Below are 23327 nucleotides of genomic sequence, written 5' to 3'. Positions count from 1 at the left end.
TCTGAAAGATTTTAGTACCATCACTGGTAGAGAAATCGGAGCAGCGCAGGACATTGGCGCAGGCAAGACAGTGTCCACAGGGGGTGCAGCCCGCACGGGGGCCACTTGTGCCAAAGAAGTTCCTTGCAGGAGCTGGAACATAGTGGCTCCTCACGAGCAAGTTACTGAGATTGGTACCCCGTCTGGGGGTCATGAGGGGAGCAGTGCCCAGGGTGGCACACAGGGATGGTTCGGCCTGAAGAATCGGCCAATGTTTTTTCATAATAGCCCGCATATTTTCCCATTCATGATTGTAGGTGGAGATGAATCTAATGTATCCATCTCCACCCACAGTACGGCGTCGGGCCCTCGAATGCAATAGATCACTGCGTTGTGTGAATCGTGCCCGGTCGTAGCCAGCCTTAATGGATCTACGACTGTACCCACAGACAGCAAATCTGTCCTTTAGGTCCAGGGCCTGTGATTCGAATTTGGCCTCAGTGGAGCAAATCCGCCGCACCCTGAGGAATTGTCCGACCGGGACGGCCCTAATGGTGGCTGGATAATGGGCAGATGAGGCATGCAGTAAAGAATTGACAGCGGTCGGCTTCCGGTAGACGTCCGCCTGGATGCGCCGGTCAGAATCTACCTCCAGGTGGACATCCAAGAAGTCGACCGCGGTCATACTGCTCTGATGGGTAAGATATATGTTAAGAGAATTTTCATTAAGGTGCCTCATAAATTCCTCGAGCTGGTGTGCAGACCCCCCCCACAAAAACAGAATGTCGTCAATATAGCGATACCAGCACAGCACATGGGCAGCAAGCGGTGAGCCCCCGTCGCCATGATGTATTGCCATGATACCTCAATTATCTTGTTCTTGCTTTATGTCCTAATTTTAAATAATAAATTATGTTTGCACATTTGTACTCTTGATAAAACCAAGCAGCATATTCCACTACCTTCATTGTATATATGTGTATATATATATATATATATATATATATATATATATATATATATATACGTCCCATCATTAGAAGTACAAATTGTCATTGCGATACAAGTCAGGCAATGCACCCCCAATATAATCTCCATTGTGGAGTTAAACACCTTGTTTAGGTTCCCTAGCTCCGGCCATAAACCGGCAGAGACACCTGTGTGATGGAATTTGGAGTTCACACATGGTGTCCGAGTGGTACCTCTAATGACAGATTGGCTTTTTCATGCTATAAATAAGCATTGAGGATATTGGAGTGTGCTGTGCTTGGTTTTATTAGATTTGCTTAAATTTGGTATATATAACTAATCGTTTCCTCTAAACAGCAGTAAAATACATAAAAAATATGATTTCTTACGCCTGTCATTGGTAACTCACTTTTCTTGGACACGTACCTGTACTTCTTACTGCTACGTTGCTACTTTCTGTAATAGTGTGTATATTTCTATTCATTTCATTTATTACACCCCGGAGTAATAATGCCTAAATGGAGTCTCCTTTGCCACTAAAGAGCGCAAAGTGGAGTTTGACATAATCTATCAGTATCTAGTGTGCCTTCTGGGATAACTGAACACACTCCGCATTCTCAATCATCCCTTTCAAAGTAAGACCTCTACCTATTATGTGAATGTCATGTATTGGCTGAAGATCTAATATGTAGCAAGCATCCTCCTCTCCCAGGCGAGACGCCTGATAAAGCAATAATATGAAACGCCAAAGAAAAAGCTGTGAAACTTGTGAAATTCAGCAAGCAGCAGGACACTGAAGAAACATATTACATAGAACCTAGACACCGCTTTTCCCAAGCGGCATCACACATGAAAAGGTCTAAGTTTTATTAATACCATGGCCCATCTCTGCATGAAATCCAGCTGAATTATCTGCAGTGTGTTCCATTACATAGTGAAAGCATATTCCCATGGTAATCATACTTAAATGGGTTATTTTCAGAATGATAACCCAAACTGAAATGAGGTTCTCCATCCATTTCATTAAAAAAACACAATTCTGTCCAACACATGTTCCATCAGTGGTCATCTTGATTTGGAGTACTCGCCATTGTTGACCTGACGCTGTTGTGATTTTACACTGGTTGATGTGAACTAAATGTGTTGTAGTATTACTTGGTTTCTTACTAGTGTGTTTTCACATGACTGATGTAAGATGTGATGTTGCCCCCCACCCCCTCACCGATACCTACTTATTCATTGTATATCATGGTGGGGCATGGGAAAATAATGGCTCTTTCTAAAAGAAGGTATAGTCATACTTGTTGTGATGGTGTGATATGCTATATGGGTATCATTTTTGTGTATATTTCTATTTTACTGATTATCATGGTGTTACTGTATCTTGTAGGATGAGTTATTTGCCATCTGATATTCTCCCCACAGTTCTGTATTGTTATCTCTTCACAGGGTCAGTGAATAATGTTGTTTGCTAATGACATGTTGACCTAGCTTGTTGAAACAATGAGCCCCTGAGACCTTCCCCCTCCTGGCCTGTGAATGAGGGGGGAGACTTGTACATATCAGGGAGGTGAGACACAGAGATCAGTCTGATGTGGAACCATGATGTGAAGAGCATATCAGAGAGAAAGAAGGGAATATGGACTGTTATCCTCTGTGCTGGATTGTTGGACTTTTATCCTGTTACTGAAATGCATTCGTGTTCTGGAATATTTTATCCTTTGTGTGATGGATCGTATATATGTTGTTCACTATTCTCTTGCTCTGTTGATTGTGTGATACCGGAGAAGGAACCCGTGACACTTGTAATCAGATAAATTGTTCATAGAGTTGTGTTCACACTTTTTATCAAAGATTATTGGACTCACAATGTGTGTACCTGTAGAACCAAATGCTATTTTTGCATCATGAAGTGCATTTTGGTGCAGCTTGTGTGAATTTTGTGTGTGCCAGTACCTACTCTTCTGTGAGTTAACACACCTGTTTACGTAGATCTGCTAGATCTGCACATAATTATTAATTATATAACACAATTGATCCCATGGTGCAATACATGAGAAAGGGTTATAGCAAAATACAAATATCACTTACAATAAACTAACAAAGGTAGAGAGGGAAGAGGCTTACATTCTACTGATCTCCATGCATACAATTGTCCATCTCCGATTATATCCATTTCCTTCTGTCATTTTCCTCCACAGCAGAATGTGTCAGCCACGTGTTAATTCGCTTCCACATGGTGGTTTAGTTGTCAGGTGCAGAATCTTGTGGCATGCGAAAAGCTAAAAACTGTCATTTAGAAATGGAGATCTTGGCTGTAAGTGAAATCCAGGACTCCTGTTATTTTTTCCCAACAGTTAAGAACTTACAGGATGGGTATAGCGAACGAACTACCTGCTTCTTCTGGCCTGTGATGATCTGTCCCAGTTCAAAGGGGTGATAAGCTGCTCCTGCCAGTGATTCGCCTTCTTCCAGTGACGTCATGTCAACAGAGCAGTGCCTTCTCTTTCCCTCTGCTCTGTTGAAGGAGCTTCACTGCTGATATCATGTTAATTGACAGCTGGCTCCCCGTTGCCTTACTGCGGGAAGCCGGCTGGCAATCAGCGTGATTTAATTCTTAATTCTATATTTTACGTACTGTAATTTATCTAAAGAATATGTAGTGAAAAGAAACATATACACATGTGGTGAAAAGATCATGTACACCGTCAGGTGATGTCTATGGTTTGCTCTAATGAAAATGACAATGGGAAGTTTGTTTATGGCAGCCGTCGGGATCTATGTTCCAAAAGCTTCAAACTGTTTGCTTAGGCTTCTTTCACACTTCAGTTTTTTGGCGTCAGTCACTTCCGACATAATGACGGATCGACAGATACGTCATAATAGTTGAAAAAACGGATGTAACGGATCCGTTTTTTTGACGGATCCGTTACTCGGGGGTTGTATATACTTTTTGGAGCATGCACAATTGAAAAAAATTGAAAAAACGGATTGGGGCGACGGATCCGCCGAAATGACGGTCGCGACGCATCCGTCGCCCATAGGTGGCCATTCTATGAAATGACGGACGCGACGGATCCGTCGCGATCCGCCATTTCAACGCAGACAAAAAACATTGCTATGACCGTCAATGTCTAGATGACGTCCGCCAAATTTTGACGGATCCGTCGCATGACGGATGGAACGGACGACCATCCGTCACAATCCGTCGCTAATGTTAGTCTATGGGGAAAAAAAAACGGATCAGTCGAAAAAAAACGGATCCGTTTTTTGAGGAAAATGGCGGATTTAGACTGACGCCAAACAACTGAAGTGTGAAAGAGGCCTTAGAGATCGCTTGACAGGAAGCTGTCATCAGAAAATGACCTATTGTTTAAATCAGCCTTTTATATCAAGTGTACTTTTTATATACCGCAATATGTATTAAAAATCAAAAGAAGAAATCTTTCAATTTTAGCTCTGGCCACTTTTTTATATTCTAATTATCTGTTTAATTTTCATAGCCACAATAGTCAGACTCTAACCCTATCTTTTATGTTGAAGTGTCTACTGAGCCTGTGCAAAGGTCACTGAAGGGAGGAGGAGCAGGGTCAGGTGTGACATCCACAACTGTGATTGGCAGATCTTTACTATCAGCTGTGTGTATTATTATTATTATTATTTATTTATTATTATAGCGCCATTTATTCCATGGCGCTTTACAAGTGAGGAGGGGTATACATAATAAAAACAAGTACAATAATCTTGAACAATACAAGTCATAACTGGTACAGTAGGAGAGAGGACCCTGCCCGCGACGGCTCACAATCTACAAGGGATGGGTGAGAATACAGTTGGGGAGGGTAGAGCTGGTCATGCAGCGGTTTGGTCGATCGGTGGTTACTGCAGGTTGTAGGCTTGTCGGAAGAGGTGAGTCTTCAGATTCTTTTTGAAGGTTTCGATGGTGGGCGAGAGTCTGATGTGTTGTGGTAGAGGGTTCCAGAGTAGGGGTGATACGCGAGAGAAATCTTGTATACGATTGTGGGAAGAGGAGATAAGAGGGGAGTAGAGAAGGAGATCTTGTGAGGATCGGAGGTTGTGTGTAGAGGTGTTACCAGTCATTGTAGTCCAGAAAGCTCTTCCTGCCTAAAAGGGCTAGAATTAAGGCCCCGTCTCACATAGCGAGATCGCTAGCGAGATCGCTGCTGAGTCACAAGTTTTGTGACGCAACAGCGACCTCAGTAGCGATCTCGCTATGTGTGACACGTACCAGCGATCAGGCCCCTGCTGTGAGATCGCTGGTCGTGTCAGAATGGCCTGGACCTTTTTTTGGTCGTTGAGGCCCCGCTGACATCGCTGAATCGGTGTGTGTGACACCGATCCAGCGATGTCTTCACTGGTAACCAGGGTAAACATCGGGTTACTAAGCGCAGGGCCGCGCTTAGTAACCCGATGTTTACCCTGGTTACCAAAAAAAACAAACAGTACATACTCGCCTTCTGATGTCCGTCAGGTCCCTTGCCGTCTGCTTCCTGCTCTCACTGACTGCCGGCCGTACAGTGAGAAGTGAGAGCACAGCAGTGACGTCACCGCTGCGCTCTGCTCTCGCTGTACGGCCGGATCTCAGTCAGAGCAGGAAGCAGACGGCAAGGGACCTGGACACCGAAAGGCGAGTATGTAGTGTTTGTTTTTTTTGGTAACCAGGGTAAACATCGGGTTACTAAGCGCGGCCCTGCGCTTAGTAACCCGATGTTTACCCTGGTTACCCGGGTGCTGCAGGGGGACTTCGGCATCGTTGAAGACAGTTTCAACGATGCCGAAGTCGTTCCCCTGATCGTTGGTCGCTGGGGAGAGCGGTCTGTGTGACAGCTCCCCAGCGACCACACAGCGACTTACCAACGATCACGGCCAGGTCATATCGCTGGTCGTGATCGTTGGTAAATCGCTTAGTGAGACGGGGCCTTTAGTCTAAAAAGGCCCGAGTGGCGAGTGTGAAATTGCAAGATTGCTATATATTTTATTTATTTTTAGTTAGACACTGCCATCAAAAAACACTTGTAACACAAAAAACACAATAGGTCATTTCCTGATGTTAGCTTCCATACACCCTGCTGTGCTATATAAAGTTAATTTTAATCAATAGATCGTGAAATAATAACAAGTTCCACAATTGGATGTGATTAAAAAATGTTCCTGTGCTGAGATAATCTTATAAATGTGCCCCTGCTGTGTACTGTGTAATGGCCGTGTCTGACAGTACAGAGACATGGTCTGATCATACCACATCTTTGTATACAGACAGGTAGGGAAATGCTTTATCTAACAAAAAGAATCAGCTTTGATCCCATGCTGTGCTATCTGTATAGTCTCTTCTGCGTCCTCCCCTGCCGAGGACATGTGGTATGATCAGACCATGTTACTGCACGGTCAGACCCGGCCATTACACAGTACACAGCAGGGGAACATTTATAAGATTATCTCAGCTCAGGAACATTTTTTTTAAACACATCCAATTGTGGAAGTCATTATTAATCCAAGGTCTATTGATTTAAAATCAACTTTAAATTTAACTTTGTTCATGGGAAAACCCCTTAAGGACCTCCAATAGGCATTAAAACCGTGGAAGCTAAAGCTACTTATTCTCTCATCGCCATTTTAAAACGGTGATCAGGAATAAGGCTGTAGCCCCCCAGAGTCGGAAAATCTCCAGTGTCTTGGCTACCGGGGGTAGCGGAGTCACTGGAGAACTTGATCAGGGCCTGATTTTCCGATCCCCGATCACAAAAAAAAAGTGTTCCCGCTGTTACAATGATCTCTCTCTTCTGACATGATATACATGTCAGAGGAGAGAGATATGATACCCCCCCGAGACATCCCGGTACCTCTGCATTCCCTGGACCCTCCTGATCCATCCCCCAGCCCGGCATCCTCTTCCTGGAAAATAAAAATTGGTGTCCTCAGTGCTCATGCAGATACCTGCTGGCCGGTTTCTACTGTTTAGGCACATCAGGGGCTCTCGAAACGCGACATGGTGTCTGCTAATTATTCCAGCAAATTTTACAATCAAAAAGTCAAAAGGCGCTCCTTCCCTTCCGAGCCCTGCCGTGCACCCAAACAGTAGATTTGCCCCACAAATAAGGTATTTGCGTGCTCAGGAGAAGTTTCACAACAAATTTTGGGGTCCATTTTCTCCTGTTACTCTTGTGAAAATAAAAAAGGGTCTAAGAGTATATGCACATGATCAGTAAACGTTGCGGGTTGGATGCTGCGTAATTGTGCAGCATCCAACCTGAAGAGTCCAGATGTTACAACATCGTGGATGGGATTTTAAGAAATCCCGTGTCCACTATGCATTCAGAGAAGCCCATAGCTGACCCGCGGAGAAGGGCATGCAGCTAGTCTTTCCAGACCGTAGCATGTCACCTTCTCTTCAAGAGAAATTTCACCCATACAATGTATTAGATGTGGTGAATCCGCACGGTTCAGTGAACACATGCGATTCACCTTCTTTCAATAGACGGCAGCGCTTAGGGTGCACTGAACATGTGCTGCGTCCAAAGCGCTGACCGTTCCGGATCGCCTGCACATACCCTAAAGTTAATTTTTTGTGAAAAAAATTAAAGGTTCATTTTTTCCTCCCACATTGCTTTAGTTCCTGTGAAGCACCTGAAGGGTTAACAAACTTCTTGAATGTGGTTTTGCGCATCTTGAGGGGTGCAGTTTTTAGAATGGTGTCACTTTTGGGTATTTTCTACCATATAGACCCCTCAAAGTCACTTCAGATGTGAGATGGTCCCTAAAAAAAAAAAATGGTTTTGTAAATTTTGTTGGAAAAATGAGAAATCGCTGGTCAACTTTTAACACTTAGAACTTCCTAACAATAAAAATGTTTCAAAAATTGTGCTGATGTAAAGTAGACATGTGGGAATGTTATTTATTAACTATTTTGTGTGACATAACTCTCTGGTTTAAGGGCAAAAAAATGAAAAGTTTGAAGATTGAAAAATTTTGGCCAAATTTCCATTTTTTTTACAAACGCAAGTCGTATTGAATAAATGTTACCACTATCATGAAGTACAATGTGTCACAGAAAAGAATCTCAGAATCAGTGGGACCATTTGAAGCGTTCCAGAATTATTACTACATACAGTGACACTGATCAGAACTGTAAAATTTGGCCCGGTCATAAAGGTGTTAAGCCCACACTCCTCTAGGTCATCATTACATTGGGACTTCGGATTTCCTTTTATTTTAATTTCTTTTTTTTTCATTGTAGACACCTGCAGTGACCTGAACTCTGAGCTGCAGAGAGTACTGACAGGCCTAGAAAATGTCGTCTGTGGGAGAAAAAAGAGTAGCTGCAATCTGTCAGTGGCGGACGTTGATAGACACATCGAGCAGCTCACAACAGCAAGTGAACACTGTGACCTGGCCATTAAGGTAATCCTCTTACATGTCTACACACTGTGTAAAAATACGTTAAAGAATTTTACAGAAAATGTATTCATACATCAGGGGCTGCCATGATGAATGTAAATGTGGCTATCCTCGGTAGCTCGGTTCAGTCTACGGCTATTCCTCCCGAGCCTTCATGCATCCTCGACTCAGTCAGGCGTGCATGTGTTCTCCATGGGGTGAGGGAAAGTAAGGGTACCGTCTCACAAAACGATTTACCAACGATCACGACCAGCGATACGACCTGGCCGTGATCGTTGGTAAGTCGTTGTGTGGTCACTGGGGAGCTGTCACACAGACAGCTCGCCAGCGACCAACGATGCCGAGGTCCCCGGGTAACCAGGGTAAACATCGGGTTACTAAGCGCAGGGCCGCGCTTAGTAACCCGATGTTTACCCTGGTTACCGTCGTAAATGTAAAAAAAAAAAAACAGTACATACTCACATTCCGGTGTCCGTCAGGTCCCTTGCCGTCTGCTTCCCGCACTGACTGACTGCCGTCCGTAAAGTGAAAGCACAGCACAGCGGTGACGTCACCGCTGTGATCTGCTTTCACTTTCCGGCCGGCAGTCAGTCAGTGCGGGAAGCAGACGGCAAGGGACCTGACGGACACCGGAATGTGAGTATGTACTGTTTGTTTTTTTTTACATTTAGGACGGTAACCAGGGTAAACATCGGGTTACTAAGCGCGGCCCTGCGCTTAGTAACCCGATGTTTACCCTAGTTACAAGCGAACGCATCGTTGGATCGGTGTCACACACACCGATCAACGATGACAGCGGGAGATCCAGCGACGAAAGAAAGTTCCAAACGAGCTGCTACGACGTACGATTCTCAGCAGGGTCCCTGATCGCTGCTGCGTGTCAGACACAGCGATATCGTATGGATATCGCTGGAACGTCACGGATCGTGCCGTCGTAGCGACAAAAGTGGCACTGTGAGACGGTACCCCAAGTCACTGCCACACATATCTCCCTTAAAGGGAACCTATAACATATAAACAAAGAAAAGCTGAGCCGAATGATTGTATAGGTTTATCTGAAAAGATTCAGTATAACTTGTTATTTATTCATTGAAATCCCTGGTGTTTATATGCTTATGTGTCCAGTGGGTGGTCCTGCTCAGTCATTGACTGTTATCTCTATGTAGAATCATACCCACTCGTAGGCATACAAACACCAGGTATTTCAATGAACACAGTGCAAGTTTTACTGAAACTTCCCACAAATGATGTATCAATCTGATCAGCTTCTCCTGCTCTATAAAATCCTTCCTGCAGATCAGATACTATTTTTGATTTAACAGGTTCCCTTTAAGGACAAAAGGCTCAGGCATAAAATTCCTTTTTCCGGCTTTTGCTGCACACATTACGTGGTCGGCCAGCCTTGCTGAAATCAGCTGTTTGGCCAACATTTATCTAACGTATTTGGCCACCTCAATTCCCAATCACACAGGGTAGTCCACATGTCTACTGAATATAATGTGTATCCTTATCAGCTGCTTGATCTCAGATAGTCTGTTGTAATAATACAGTGTGCTTTTTGTTTGCCAGACGGTTGAAGAAATAGAGGGTGTCCTGGGTCGTGAATTATATCCTAATTTGGCAGAAGAGAGGTCGCGATGGGAGAAAGAGCTGGCTGGTCTGCGGGAAGAAAACGAAAGCCTGACTGCCATGCTCTGCAGCAAAGAGGAAGATCTTAATAGGACCAAGTCTACTATGAATGCCATCCGAGAAGAAAGGGATAGACTACGCCGAAGGGTATGATTGTTTTTAGTTTCATGATGTTCACTGTCTGCTGCTAAAATATGACTTTGTTTCCTCAACTTGATATACTGTGATCACACATGGCAGCATCTGCATGATCACCAACAGCTTTAGCACAATAATGAAGGTCTAAGAAACAGGTGACCGCCAGTACTGAACATCAGGGGCAGAAGTTCTAATTGGGCCCCCCAAAAATAAATAATTGTCCAGGTCACGAAAGAGCTTATCTCACAACTTTCCAGCCTTTACATAGTAATTTTCCTCCTTCATTGCCCCCATAAAGTGTGATGCCAACAAAAGTGCCCCCCAAACACAGTATGATACCTTACCTCCATGGTGAATTACTCCACATTAGTCTCCACATGCACAGTATAACGATCCTATGGTACCCCTCCTCAACTCCCAAGGCAAAAAGTACGCCAACACAGTATGGTCACCCAACTGTGATCCCCACACAGCCCTCCATGCAGTTTAATGGGCCTACACACAGTATAATGGCCCAAGCAAAGCCCTCTACACTGTATGATGGACCCCACACAAACCTTCATACTGTATAATTGCTTGCATACAGTAAAATGGCCCCCCATTATAGCCCTTCAAATATTATAATGGCCCCACATAGCCTCCATATAGTATAATGTGCTCCCCATGGTCCTCCATAGAATATAATGCACTCCCATGGTCCTCAATACAATATAATGAACCCCCATGGTCCTCCATACAATATAATGCACCCCCCCATGATCCTTCATACAATATAATGCATCACCCTTGGTCCTCCATACTCTATTATGACCACCAGTCATTGATTAAAAAAAAAAAAATAAGTGCAATACTCACCTCTCCTTGTTTCACCCAATACTCCGGTCTTCTGAGTGTGTGGTGTGAAGCGCTGCACATTTCAGAACAGCGGGCACGCTGTAATGACGTCTTTGCGACCGCTGCTCTTACACTTCAGACGCTGAGGAAGAATTATGGGGGTGGAAGGGTCTGCTGATGCTTCCTCCTCCATCATTATTGGTCACACTGACGACGGGAGGGGGAACCCGTTGCGGGCGCTAACTTTGCGAAGTGCGGGCTCTAACAGGTGGAGGGGTGGCCCGGTGCGGGAGCTGATGGGTGGAGTGCGGGGACTGATACCGGGTTCCCCTGGTTCACAGGCCCTATAGCAGTCACGTAACCTGTCGCCATTGGTGGTACGCCACTGCTGAACATATAGATAAATGGAACTGGTTTATATGAGCTACATATAACCACTCAGCAATAGGCTTCTGTGAGGCCCCACTGTCCAATTTCATGCTGAGGCATAGAGGGTTTTTTTTTCCGTACAGATGCCACGTATAGCATCCTAACCAATATATTGGAGGAGTTGGATGGGATTATTTTTTTTTTTAATGTTCCTTACAGCCTCAGTACTGCTTGCATGTAACAGTGGAAGCCAGTGATTGGCTGCGGCAGCTACATGAATGATATATGAGAAATCCTTTCTGAAAACCCATCAATGAAGCGTCCCAGAAATTCCAGAGAATGTAAAGGGATTTTTCCACTAACAAAGTACATGTTCATCAATATATTACTGCATAATGTCCGTGTCTTGTCCGTGCAGGGACATGGTCTGATCATGCCACATCTCCTGGGCAGGGGAAAGAGCAAAATAGAGTATACAGACATCACAGCTGGGGATCACTGCTGATTCTTTCTTTGAGGTAAAAAATGTTTTAAGAACAGGCAGGGAGATATTTTACCTCACGGAAAGAATCAGCTGTGATCCTGTCCTGTCTGTATACTCTTCTGCTTCCTCCCCTGCCCAGTAGCTGTGGTATGATGAGAACAGTCCGACACGGCCATTACACAGTACACAGCAGGGACACATTTATAAGATTATCTCAGCACGGGAACATTTTTTTATTAACGCATCCAATGGTGGAATTATTGTTAATCCAAGATTTAGTGACTACAGTGTACTTTGTTCATGGGGAAAACCCTTTTAAGGCTACGTTCACATTTGCGTTGTGCGCCGCAGCGTCGGCGCCGCAGCGCACAACGCAAACAAAAACGCAGCAAAACGCATGCACAACGCTGCGTTTTGCGCCGCATGCGTCGTTTTTTTCATTGAATTTGGATGCAGCAAAAATGCAACTTGCTGCGTCCTCTGCGCCCCGACGCGGGCGCCGCAGCGACGCATGCGGCGCAAAACGCAAGTGCGCCGCATGTCCATGCGCCCCCATGTTAAATATAGGGGCGTATGACGCATGCGGCGCCGCTGCGGCGCCCGACGCTGCGGCGCTGGCCGCAAATGTGAACGTAGCCTAACAGATGAATGGTGGTTAATTTTTTTTTTTATATAACCATTCACTTTCTTCAGAAAATTTCTAAAAATCCCAACCAGTCCCAACATGGCTTGCAGTGAAGACCTGTTGTGAATCCATACACTGTACATAAGTCTGATGATTGTGTCCAGCGTGGACACTGCTCCACCATCTCCAATCTCCATTGCAGAGCCCTACGGCAGCCATTTCTCTTCATGCTGAACTAGTAGAACTGCTGACTGACCTTCAAGGGACAGTTGGTTAGATTTGCCCATGCTACCAGTCATGGCATCGCCCGCTGTGTTACATCTGTAAATAGGGCATATCCTGTAAGCAACAATTTTCCCTTTTGGTACTAAAATGTGCGGCACATTAATTTCCTTGTAAAACTGCTCATAAATAATCACAAATTGTAGAATTCTCCAGCTGCTTGTAACATGGGCTCTGGCACTTGTAGCAGGCTGTGTCCCTGCCAGGGATATTGATTGCCCCTCGGCTGCTATCAGTTAATTTGCTGCCTGAATGCAGAATGTTTCATTGCATTATGGTACAGTAGTTGTGATTGGCGTTCTCCAGTAGACAGATTGTTGTTGCCGTCTGTATTACATCAGGTCGTTTATACCTTGGCAGCGAAGCTCGTCTCGGCGGATCACCCTCGGTTTCCTTACGGTTCACTCTCCACTCCGATATTCACTGCACCTTAACACTTCATCTCATTGTGTCACTGTGTTGGACATTTGCCATTATAGGAAAATGGGCTGGGGCTTATTGATGAAAAGCGGTGTAAAGGGAAAGTGGAGACATTTTCCATAGCAACCTCTTAGATTTCTGCTTCCAGGGCTCCAATTTAGGTTTAGCCACAGGAACCAGTTCACATATCACTTTCCTAGTCTAACACTTGGACTGGTATCTTGGACCAGCCTAGCAATATAATAATTCAGCATATCATTTATGTTTACAGGGTTATCCCAAAAATACAAGCTATCCCCTATCCATGGAATAGGGGATAGCATGCGGATTGGGGTCACCAGCAATCCTGAAAATAGGGTGCTGCAACTCCATTCTGAATGTGTAGTGTTGATGGGCACCCTCCACCCCGTTAATTGTCTATGGCACTGCCAGACACATAAATCTGCTATTTCCATTAGACCCATAGACAAGGAATGGAGCAGATCTCTTCTCCATTTCGAGCTGGACTGCGGAGGTTCAGTCTCTGGACTGTGGGCATGAAATCTATTTACCCGATCTACTTCGCTGGCAATATAAGATGCTAAATGTGGGAACTTAACATTATAGTTGCTTCAGACACTATCGACCGTGATTAGTTTCATGAGTGCTGTCCATGCTATGGGTATATGACTACTAGATGTGAGAGAAAAAATCCCCGTTGTTTGACGTGGTGTATATTCCCTCGTTAACGATTCATTGTATACTTTCCACAAGGGGACAGTCTGCATCAGATCATAATGCTTGTGCTATGGAAATGCTGCTGTTAAATCTGCAGCATAAAAAGTTATATAAAACAATTGTAAAATGTGCACAACGGCTGCATTTAATCTGCTAAATTTCTATCCATCTTATGGATGAGGTTGGGAACAATGTCACCCAAAATTCTGTTATAATGTCATTTATTGCAGGAAATCGGGAAATGTGCAATGTATCCGCTATGTAACAACATGTCCTAAAGGCTCATCTATTGCTGTAGCAGAGCATCTGTGATTGCGATATTTTTTTATTAAGAGGCACGCTCCGTTATATTTTCTTTTTCTTATAATAATCACATTTGATGGGCACCCTTCCAAAAAAGTATGGCAAAACGTTAGTTAGAAAAAGCAAATGTGAATATAAAATATAACTTTTATATCTTAAAGGGAACCTGTCACTCCAAAAATCGTATATGAGATAAGGCCACCAGCATCAGGGGCTTATCTACAGCATTCTGTAATGCTGTACATAAGCCCCCGATGTAACCTGAAAGATAAGAAAAACAGGTTATATTATACTCACCCAGGGGCGGTCCCGCTGCGGTCTGGTCCGATGGGCGTCGCAGTCCGGCGCCTCCCATCTTCATACGATGACGTCCTCTTCTTGTCTTGCTGTCGCGGCTCCTGCGCAGGCGTACTTTATCTGTTGAGGGCAGAGCAAAGTACTGCAGTGCACAGGCATCGGGCCTCTCTGACCTTTCCCGGCACCTGCTCGCTGCAGTACTTTGCTCTGCCCTCAACAGGGCACATAAAGTACGCCTGCGCCAGAGCCACGGCAGGAAGACAAGAAGAGAATGTCATTGTAAGAAAATGGGAGGCCCCAGACCCGGACCGCGACGCCCATCGGACCGGACCGCAGCATTACAGAATGCTGTAGATAAGCCCCTGATGCTGATGGCCTTAGCTCATCTTCGATTTTTGGGGTGACAGATTCCCTTTAAGAAAGAAGATTGAAAACCCACGTAAGTGTTAAAGCTCACGCAGACAAGCGTGTAAATCAGACATGTGCTATCCGATTTTTAGCACAGTGACCAACGTTAGTCAATAGCGCTAATCAAATGAACGATTTTTATCTCTGCCTGACTGTAAGAGACAAAAATCGGTACGTGCACTACTTTCTTCCGAGTCTCACTCATTCAAGGCTATGGGCGCATAAAAACCCGAATCCCACTCTGAACATCCGATTTTTACAGATACATTTGTTATAAACATTGTAAACTGTATTTGATCATGTACATTTTTGAGGTTGGTTGTATGAAAACAGATCGCACACATGGATGTCACACGGGCTTATAAAGCGGACACACGGATGAAAATTGGATGTATGTTAGGAAAAAGTCACACGTATCAGTCATGTAGTAGGTGCCATTAAAGTGGTATTCCCATCTCCAAAATCCAATCCCAATATGTAGTAGGTGTAATAATAATATTAGCAAATACCTTCAATTAGAAATGCATAGTTATTCTGATTCACTATGTTTTTTACCCCATGTGCAGGCATTGGAGTAGATTAGGTATCCATGGTTATTGCCACTAACAACTAACTGTCTTTATGTGAGTGGTCATAACTAGTGATGAGCGAGAATACTCGGTACTCGAGATTTCCCGAGCATGCTCAGGTGTCCTCCGAGTATTTGTAAGTACTCGGAGATTTAGTTTCATCGCCGCAGCTGGATGATTTACAGCTACTAGACAGCATAAGTACATGTGGGGGTTGCCTGGTTGCTAGGGAATCCCCACATGTAATCAAGGTGGCTAATAGCTGTAAATCATCCACCTGCTGCAAGGAAAACTAAATCTCCGAGTACTTACAAATACTCGGAGGACACCCGAGCGTGCTTGGGAAATCTCGAGTACCGAGAATATTCGCTCATCACTAGTCGTAACCATTCAAGCCATCAGTGAGCGGGGGCGCCATGTCGCATTCGTATATCGCGTTGATTAGGGCGCCAACCTCCGCAGCCAGGTAAGAAAGGTTTATTAGTGGATTAACAGGGAAAGTGTTCCTCATATTTATGTTATAGAAATTAGTAAGTTCTCTTGTGTGGATCTAATTGGTACTACGTGCTCACGTGTGCCTGGAATGTTTTAATTATACTGAAAAAAATATCTAGTTTTAAAGGTTTTGGGTTTTTTTGGTAAACGCTCATTTAAGTAACCCAGCATTCACTGGGGATTCTCAAACGAAGCGCCATCAAACCGAAAGTAGGTAAAAAAAAAAAAAAATCAGAGAGGGAACGATATGGACTTTAATCAAAGCTTATTAGAAAAGCGATTAGATTGTTACAGTAAATAGATATTTAGGATTAAATCAGTGTTAGTTTCTGACCACTTCTTTAAGTTTTGGCGATATTTTTATACCTTCATATCACAATCTGTATTAAAAGGAATCTGTCAGCGGGTTTTTTCTATGTAATCTGAAGACAGTAGGAGATAGAGGCTGAAATACAGAATTCAGGTATGTGTCACTTGTCAAAGTGCTGCTATTTACTAACTCTGAGGATTTATCACTAGGAAGTTTAAATTGCCGGACTAGTCCAGCAACGCTCCTTTCTGTGATAAGCAGCTCACTGTCTATAGACTTTGTACATGCAGAGCCTGGTGTGGGCGGAGTTATCTTTCTCAGCTCTGCTTCACTCTGAATCTGCAAGCTCTGACGATGTCCGAACCACTACACCCAGTAATCTAAGTGATGCATCATTGGATTAGGGGACTCTTTGCCTACACTATGCTGCTCTCTGATAAGAAAATACCTGCTGACAGATCCCCTTAAAAATCAAAAATAGAAATCTTGCAAATTTCACACTGGGGCTTTTTTAGACTCCATTTTCCTGTTTCAGGAAATCCTCATGTAGATTAGACATAATAAACAGACTCTTACCCTATATTTTCGCATTGAAAAATTTAACGAACATGCAAAAGTCATTGTGAATCGAGGGGAAGCTGTGACACTGCTTATTGTGATTGGTGGATATTGTGCAATGAGCTGTGTATAGAGGTGTTACCACTCATTATAATCCTGCCTCTGAAACAGGAAGTAGGATTCTAAAAAAGGCCTAGTGGCCAAAGTGAAAATTGCATGTGGAGTAAGAACGTTGTATGAAAAATCCTTTTTTTAATACATGTAACACAAAAAGTTAATTTAAACAATTGGTCTTTTACTGATAATGGCTTTCTTTAAAGAGCTGAAAACGTTTTGCAATAATTTTCCAATTTTAAGAATTCAGCTAGGAAACAGCTGCAGCTAAATATATATATTTGAGGCGGCATCCATCAGCAGTGTGGAGGTAAATTGGGAGTTGATCGGATCAATAGGTCTGTTCCTTTCACTTATGTCTGTAATCATACAAAGTGCTCTCAATAGGTTCTCCTATTCTTGCAGATGTAATTAAATTAGGTGTTTAATGTATTCCGTTAACAGATTGTGAAGGTTTTAGGAGCGGTGGCTAAGAACCTGCGCGCCCGATACTGATTCTGTGTTTCTCATGGCTCATTAGTCACCGAGATAATCATTTCTGGTAGTATCCGAATTCCAAGCACTCTCAGATTATTTGTGTTTTATTTGTTAGGATAAAAACAAAGTCGTTCAGTATGAAATGGTTTCTTGGGAGGATTGTTATTGACTCATTAGGCTTTTACAGTATGAAGAATGTTCCTAAAATGCAGTATTCAAATTAAATGAAACTTTTTTTTTTTTTTTAAATAAAAAATGAAACCTAACCATAAAAAAATAAATGTATTTAAATCATATTCTGCTTCTAATTTAGGCTCATTACATTAGCACTACAGACTTGATTCACAGAGGCTCACTTGAATAGTTCACCCCAGCGGTCAGTATTCTTAGGCTATGTGCACACAGATATTTTCAAGAGTTTATATGCAAATTACCTCTTTAGAGAGGAAGAGGACTTGAAGTCCAGTGCCACCTATTGAAGGTAGCAATCCTAAGTCAATATTGACCCTTTAACAAGCCTTGCAACATGACATAGGATAAAAGCCAAGCCAGAATACCAATTTTCAGCCAGTGTGTTTCTGGGTGCTGCCCCTTATCATTGCAAAGTGTGAGATTTGGCTTCACTAGGTGAGAGGCGTCTGACTGGGATCCAAGGGGTAACGTTTCTCTTTATGGAGAGTGAGATGTCAAGCCTGGCATGCCAATGTGAGGAGACTTTTAAGCCTTGCAATGCCTCTCACCCAGCTAAACCGGATCTCACACTTTGATTTGGGGTGCTGCCACTCATCAGTGCAGGGTCTGCAAACTGAGATACTGGTTTGGGTTTTATCCCACGTCCATGTGGCAAGGCTCGCTAAAGGGTCAATATTAACATTTAGGATTGCTATTTCCAATAAGTGGCGCTAGTGTTCTAGTCCTCTTCCTCTCTGAGGAGGCAATTTGCATATTTACCGAAATTTTCTAGAGGAGCGTTACAAGTCTTTTTAGTTGTCTTACATTAGCAATTATGGAGTTTATGGCCCAGAAACTGAGCGGAAATTCTCCAAGTCTCAAAACACCGCAAAATCTGGAGTTTCTGCTCGGTTTCTACTCTGAAAACACAGCAAAAAGACTCTATGCTCAAATGGATTTGGGTTTCGAGTCCTTCAGATTGTAGGATTTCTTGACTACTTTGTATTCACCGGGTAGTTTCTCCAACTTCCAGCTTATTGAGTGATTTCTATATTAAGTGAACAACTTTAAACTTTAAAACATATAGTTCAGTCTCCAAGAGAACACTACTCATCAACTTCTTATTGTTCATTCACATGTACACTTCTTCACGTTGTAATTTACTGCAATGACACTCAGGATTGGTGATGTCAAACCTCTTGGAAAACTACAACTCCCAGCATGGCATGACCTTCTGTCCAGCTATACTGGGAGTAGACTGTTTCACAACAGAGAACCACAGTTTGGCTACCGCTTCTGAAAATGTAATTTTTTTTTGTTTTTTTTGCAGAATAAAGCACCCAATCTATCATGATGCAGTTTTCCATAGGGTCAGTTCTAGGACTTTTCACTAGATCTTCATATTTATGTGATCGGCAGCTGCCAATGTTCTGTGCAATTTCATGTGAGGGCGCCGGCCACCACATAGCAAAATATCTTTAGACGGTGTTCAACAATTTTGGCTGCAGTGTGATTTTTTTTTATTTTTTTCGCTACAGTTTTTTGAAAATATTGCCGGGTTTTTTGCTGTGATTTTGAAAAATTATGACAACATTGAATTTTTACCACAAGTTTGGAATATCATATAATAATAATGGTGTTGCTTTGTGTGAATACAGCCTTTGGCCATGTTCACACGCTAAGTACTTGGTCAGTATTTGTAAGTGAACACCAGGAGTGGGTGATAAATCCAGAAGTGGTGACGTGTTTCTATTATACTTTTCCTCTGATTGTCCCACTCCTGGCTTTGGCTTATAAATACTGATGTGCGCAGGGCTGTGGAGTCGGTAGGCAAACCTCCCACTCCTCAATTTCCATGACACCGACTCCACCAAAATGGGCTCTGGCTCCACAGCCCTGGATGTGTGAACGTGGCCTATAGGGTACTTATAAAGCTTGTCTCATCTGAACACTGTATCTCAGCTGATTGCCGCAGGAAAGCTGTAGCGGCAGAAATCAGCTATTCCATGTCTAATGATTGGCTTGTTTCTCCAACACAAGAGCTAGTCCAGAAGAAATGCGTAAGAGATCAGTCGCCCCTAATGTCCCACAGATGGCACAGGTGAAATATAACGCAGGGAATGCACAGAATAGACTTTTTGAACGTTAGACTGATTACAATCTATTTTTGCACAGACTCCCTTCCATGAAATCCTTTCCCGTCTGCATTTTTCGTTTGTACAGATATAATGAGTATTTCTTGTGTGACTATATTCTGGTTGCATTAGGACAGCGCATAATAGCAGTAACTACTTGATTATGGCGCACAGCTCATGTGAGTAATGATCGGCACAGTGCGATTGTGGAAAGATTATGATTAACATCTTTGATATGAATGAAAATATAACTGTTCTCATTAAGTGCTTTTCTCATGCGGTCGCTTTTCCCTTTGATGTTCAAATCCACCAAACTAGAACATTTTGGAAACATGGGAGTTTTGTTAATTATCCATTTTTAGCTACGTATATTGCCTGTGCCAGTCTGCTTGCTGAGTGGGAGCAGCGATACGCAGCGACAGTGATTAGTGACAGCGGTGCTCCGTCATACAGCACACGTGAAGGTGGCAGTGGGTAAATGCTGACATCCCAGTAATGTGCATCTCCCTGAAGAGCCTCCTCATTCACTGAAGTTCATTTACTGCTGCACACCGTTATCAGTGTGTCGCCATGTAATGAATGGCAAATTATTATTATTTTTTTTTAAATAAATCATTTGATGTTAAATTGTGAATGTTAAAGGGTTTAGCTTCACACATTTCAGCAAGTGGTAACTAATAATTCACCCACTAGTTTTAGAAATTGTAAACCGTGTTAGTGAATTGCTATAGCTTTACTGCAGAGAGGAGAGGTAGTTTGTGCAGTAATGGTTTTATGTGCTACATATCACCTATGCATGTTTTAGGCTGGGGCTGCAGGGTCACTTTGGCCCTAACACAGCCCATGCGGCCTCAGATCGCTCTGGGATTGCGAGCTACAAGGTACCACAACATGGAAGTCACCAAAAGTCGGACCAAGCTGGATTTTGTGTGACTTGTCGTGGGTCACAGTGCGACCCCATTCATTTGCATTATGCTGTTTTGTAGCGGAATAGAGCAATTGATTGGCTGTGCAAGCTGTGTTGCGGAAAATATTTTCATGAAGTCCCATCCTTAATGTAAAGCTATTATTCTCGGTGGCATTAAAAAAGGCTTGCAAAAAGTAGAAAGTATAAAAGTTTTACATGTGCATTAAAGCAGTAAGTTAAGGCTCAGTTCAGATGACATTAAAGCAGTATGTGTGCATGCGGTGTATCCACAGGACTCTATTCCAGTCTTTTGACATCTGTTGTGCTGTATATACAGTTAGGTCCAGAAGTATTTGGGCAGTGACTGACTCTCTGTGATTTGGCCTCTGCAGGCCACTATTTTTGATTTATAATGAAATAACTGAGATACAATTGAAGTGCCGACTTTCAGGTTTAATTAACGGGGTTGAACAAAAATATCCTGTGAAATGTTTAGTAATTGCAACCAATTTTCTATAAAGCCTCCCCATATCAGGGGCTCAAAAGTAATTGGACAAATTAACTTTATCATAAATGAAAAGTTCATTTTTAATACTTTGTAGAGAATCCTTTGCAGACAATGACTGCCTGAAATATGGAAGCCATAGGTTCCTTTGTGATGCTGTACAGGCCTTTACTGTAGCTGACTTCAGTTGTTGCTTGTTTGGGGACTTTTTCTGCCTTAAATGGACTCTGTCACCACATTTGACCTATCTAAACTATTAATATGGCCGTACAGGTTATAGAATGCAGACAACAGCTCCTCCCTGTGTGTCTCATATCAGATGCCTTGTTGAGAAATCATTTTTTATCACTGTTAAAGGGAACACCACCACCCCCCCCCCCCCCCCCCCCAGGCGTTTTTAACTAAAAGAGCCACCTTGTGCTGCACTAATGCTGCATTCTGTCAAGGTGGCTCTTTTAGTTCGGGTCCCTGCCACTGCTGAAATAATCGCTTCTATAATTTGTCCCTGATACCTTGAAATAGACCTAGGAGCATATCTTTTCGCCCAGACAGAAACGCCTCCCAGTCGTCACTCAATACTCTGCGCTGGGGCTCCCGGATTTACCGCCTTGTCAGTGACCACCCCGGTGCGTCCCTCGCTTGCCAGACGACCTTCCCTGACCACTTTGAGGAAGTGAACACGCAGCAGTCGCCTGTGTGTTATGCTGCGGCCCCGGCACCTGCGCTGTAAGTTCTAAGGGCAGCGCAAACTGCGCATGCCCGAAAAAAACTTACTTCGCCGGGGACGTAGCCCGGGCGACTGCTGCGTGTTCACTTCCTCAAAGTGGTCGCTGTTGAGGCTGCTGCTCCGACCGTGGAAGGTCTTCTGGCAAGCGAGGGACGCACCGCAGTGGTCACTGACAAGGCGGTAAATCCGGGAGCTCCAGTGGGACGTTAATGAAGGCAGAGGAGGCGGAGCCCGGCGCGCAGAGTATTGAGTGACGGCTGGGAGGTGTTTCTGTCCAGGGGAAAAGATATGCCCCCAGGTCTATTTCAAGGTATCAGGGACAAATTATAAAAGCGATTCTTTCAGCAGTGGCAGGGACCCGAACTAAAAGAGCCACCTTGACAGAATGCAGCATTGGTGCAGCTTAAGGTGGCTCTTTTAGTTAAAAACGCCTGGGGGGGGTGGCAGGTTCCCTTTAATTACCTCTTCCAGGCTCCGGGGCGGTTGTTGTCTGGGAGATAACTCTGCCTCCAGAGCTTGGTATACATGAAGGGAAGTATCCAGTCTCACTGCAGAGCTGTGTGTGATTACACCTGACACAGGTTCCTCTCAACTTCTGCTTACAGGCAGACAGAGCTGCAATATTGTTACTATACAGCAGAGGTCCCCAACGTTTCTGACCTTGAGAGTCACATTCAGCTCTGAGAGATGGTGGGGAACCACATCCAGCCTTGAGAGAGGGTCGGGAGCCACATTCAGCTCCCGCCCCCCTCACAATAGTGGCAACTAAAGCCCCCATTACAGGCATAATGGTAACCAAAGCTTTTCTACAAAAATCACGCCAAAGCAGTATACTAAGATCCAGGGGTTCCCACAATACCCCCCCATTCAGTATTCACCTATAAAGAACTCCCAAGACACTGTCACATCCAGCTTCAAACATCTCGTCTGACAGGTGGTAACATCTTGTCTCCAGCGTACCATACTTAAATCATCTCAAAACCCCTAAGACCAGTATATGTGCATCCAGATCTGCTCTTCTTTGCAGGGCTGCTCACAAAATTCACCATTTTCAGATTTGCTCTTCATACCTGTTTGAACTGGAACTGGAGCTAATGCACCAAGCTGACAGACAGCCGCGAGCCACAATTCATGGGACCGCGAGCCACATGTGGCTCCCGAGCTAAAGGTTGGGGACCCCTGGCTTAGAGAGAAGCAAAAAATGATGTTTACAAGAAGACAAATTTTATTTCACCTGTTCTGTGCCAGTTACTTGTCTCACTGGTAACTCTCCTTCATGTATAATAATTAGTTATGAGCGAACATGCTCGGTCGGATAAGGCGTTATCTGACTTGCTCATGTGTTAACCTTGGTGTCTTCAGCATCCTCGAATAATGTGTTTGATTCCCGCGGCTGCATGTCTCGCAGATGTTCGACAGCTGCAATATATGTGTGGATTGACTGTTTGTTAGGTAATCCCTGCATGTGTTGCAGATGTCGAACAGCCGT

At 43.7% G+C, this 23327-nt stretch overlaps 1 protein-coding gene across 3 annotated transcripts in view; it reads left to right on the top strand.

Moving 5' to 3' along the window:
* The window catches only part of MCC (MCC regulator of Wnt signaling pathway), a 452211-nt gene that overhangs the window by 342743 nt on the left and 86141 nt on the right, over window positions 1-23327 (top strand). For all 3 annotated transcript variants that reach the window (XM_077290460.1, XM_077290469.1, XM_077290479.1), the window contains 2 exons: window positions 8204-8367; window positions 9934-10140. In XM_077290460.1, the coding sequence (XP_077146575.1) occupies window positions 8204-8367; window positions 9934-10140 (371 nt within the window). The remainder of the gene's footprint in view (window positions 1-8203; window positions 8368-9933; window positions 10141-23327) is intronic.

The sequence above is a fragment of the Ranitomeya variabilis genome, chromosome 1, assembly GCF_051348905.1.
Source record: "Ranitomeya variabilis isolate aRanVar5 chromosome 1, aRanVar5.hap1, whole genome shotgun sequence".
Classification (NCBI taxonomy): Eukaryota; Metazoa; Chordata; class Amphibia; order Anura; family Dendrobatidae; genus Ranitomeya; species Ranitomeya variabilis.
Note: the sequence above shows the minus strand (reverse complement) of the source record. Positions and strands in the feature narration are given on the sequence as shown.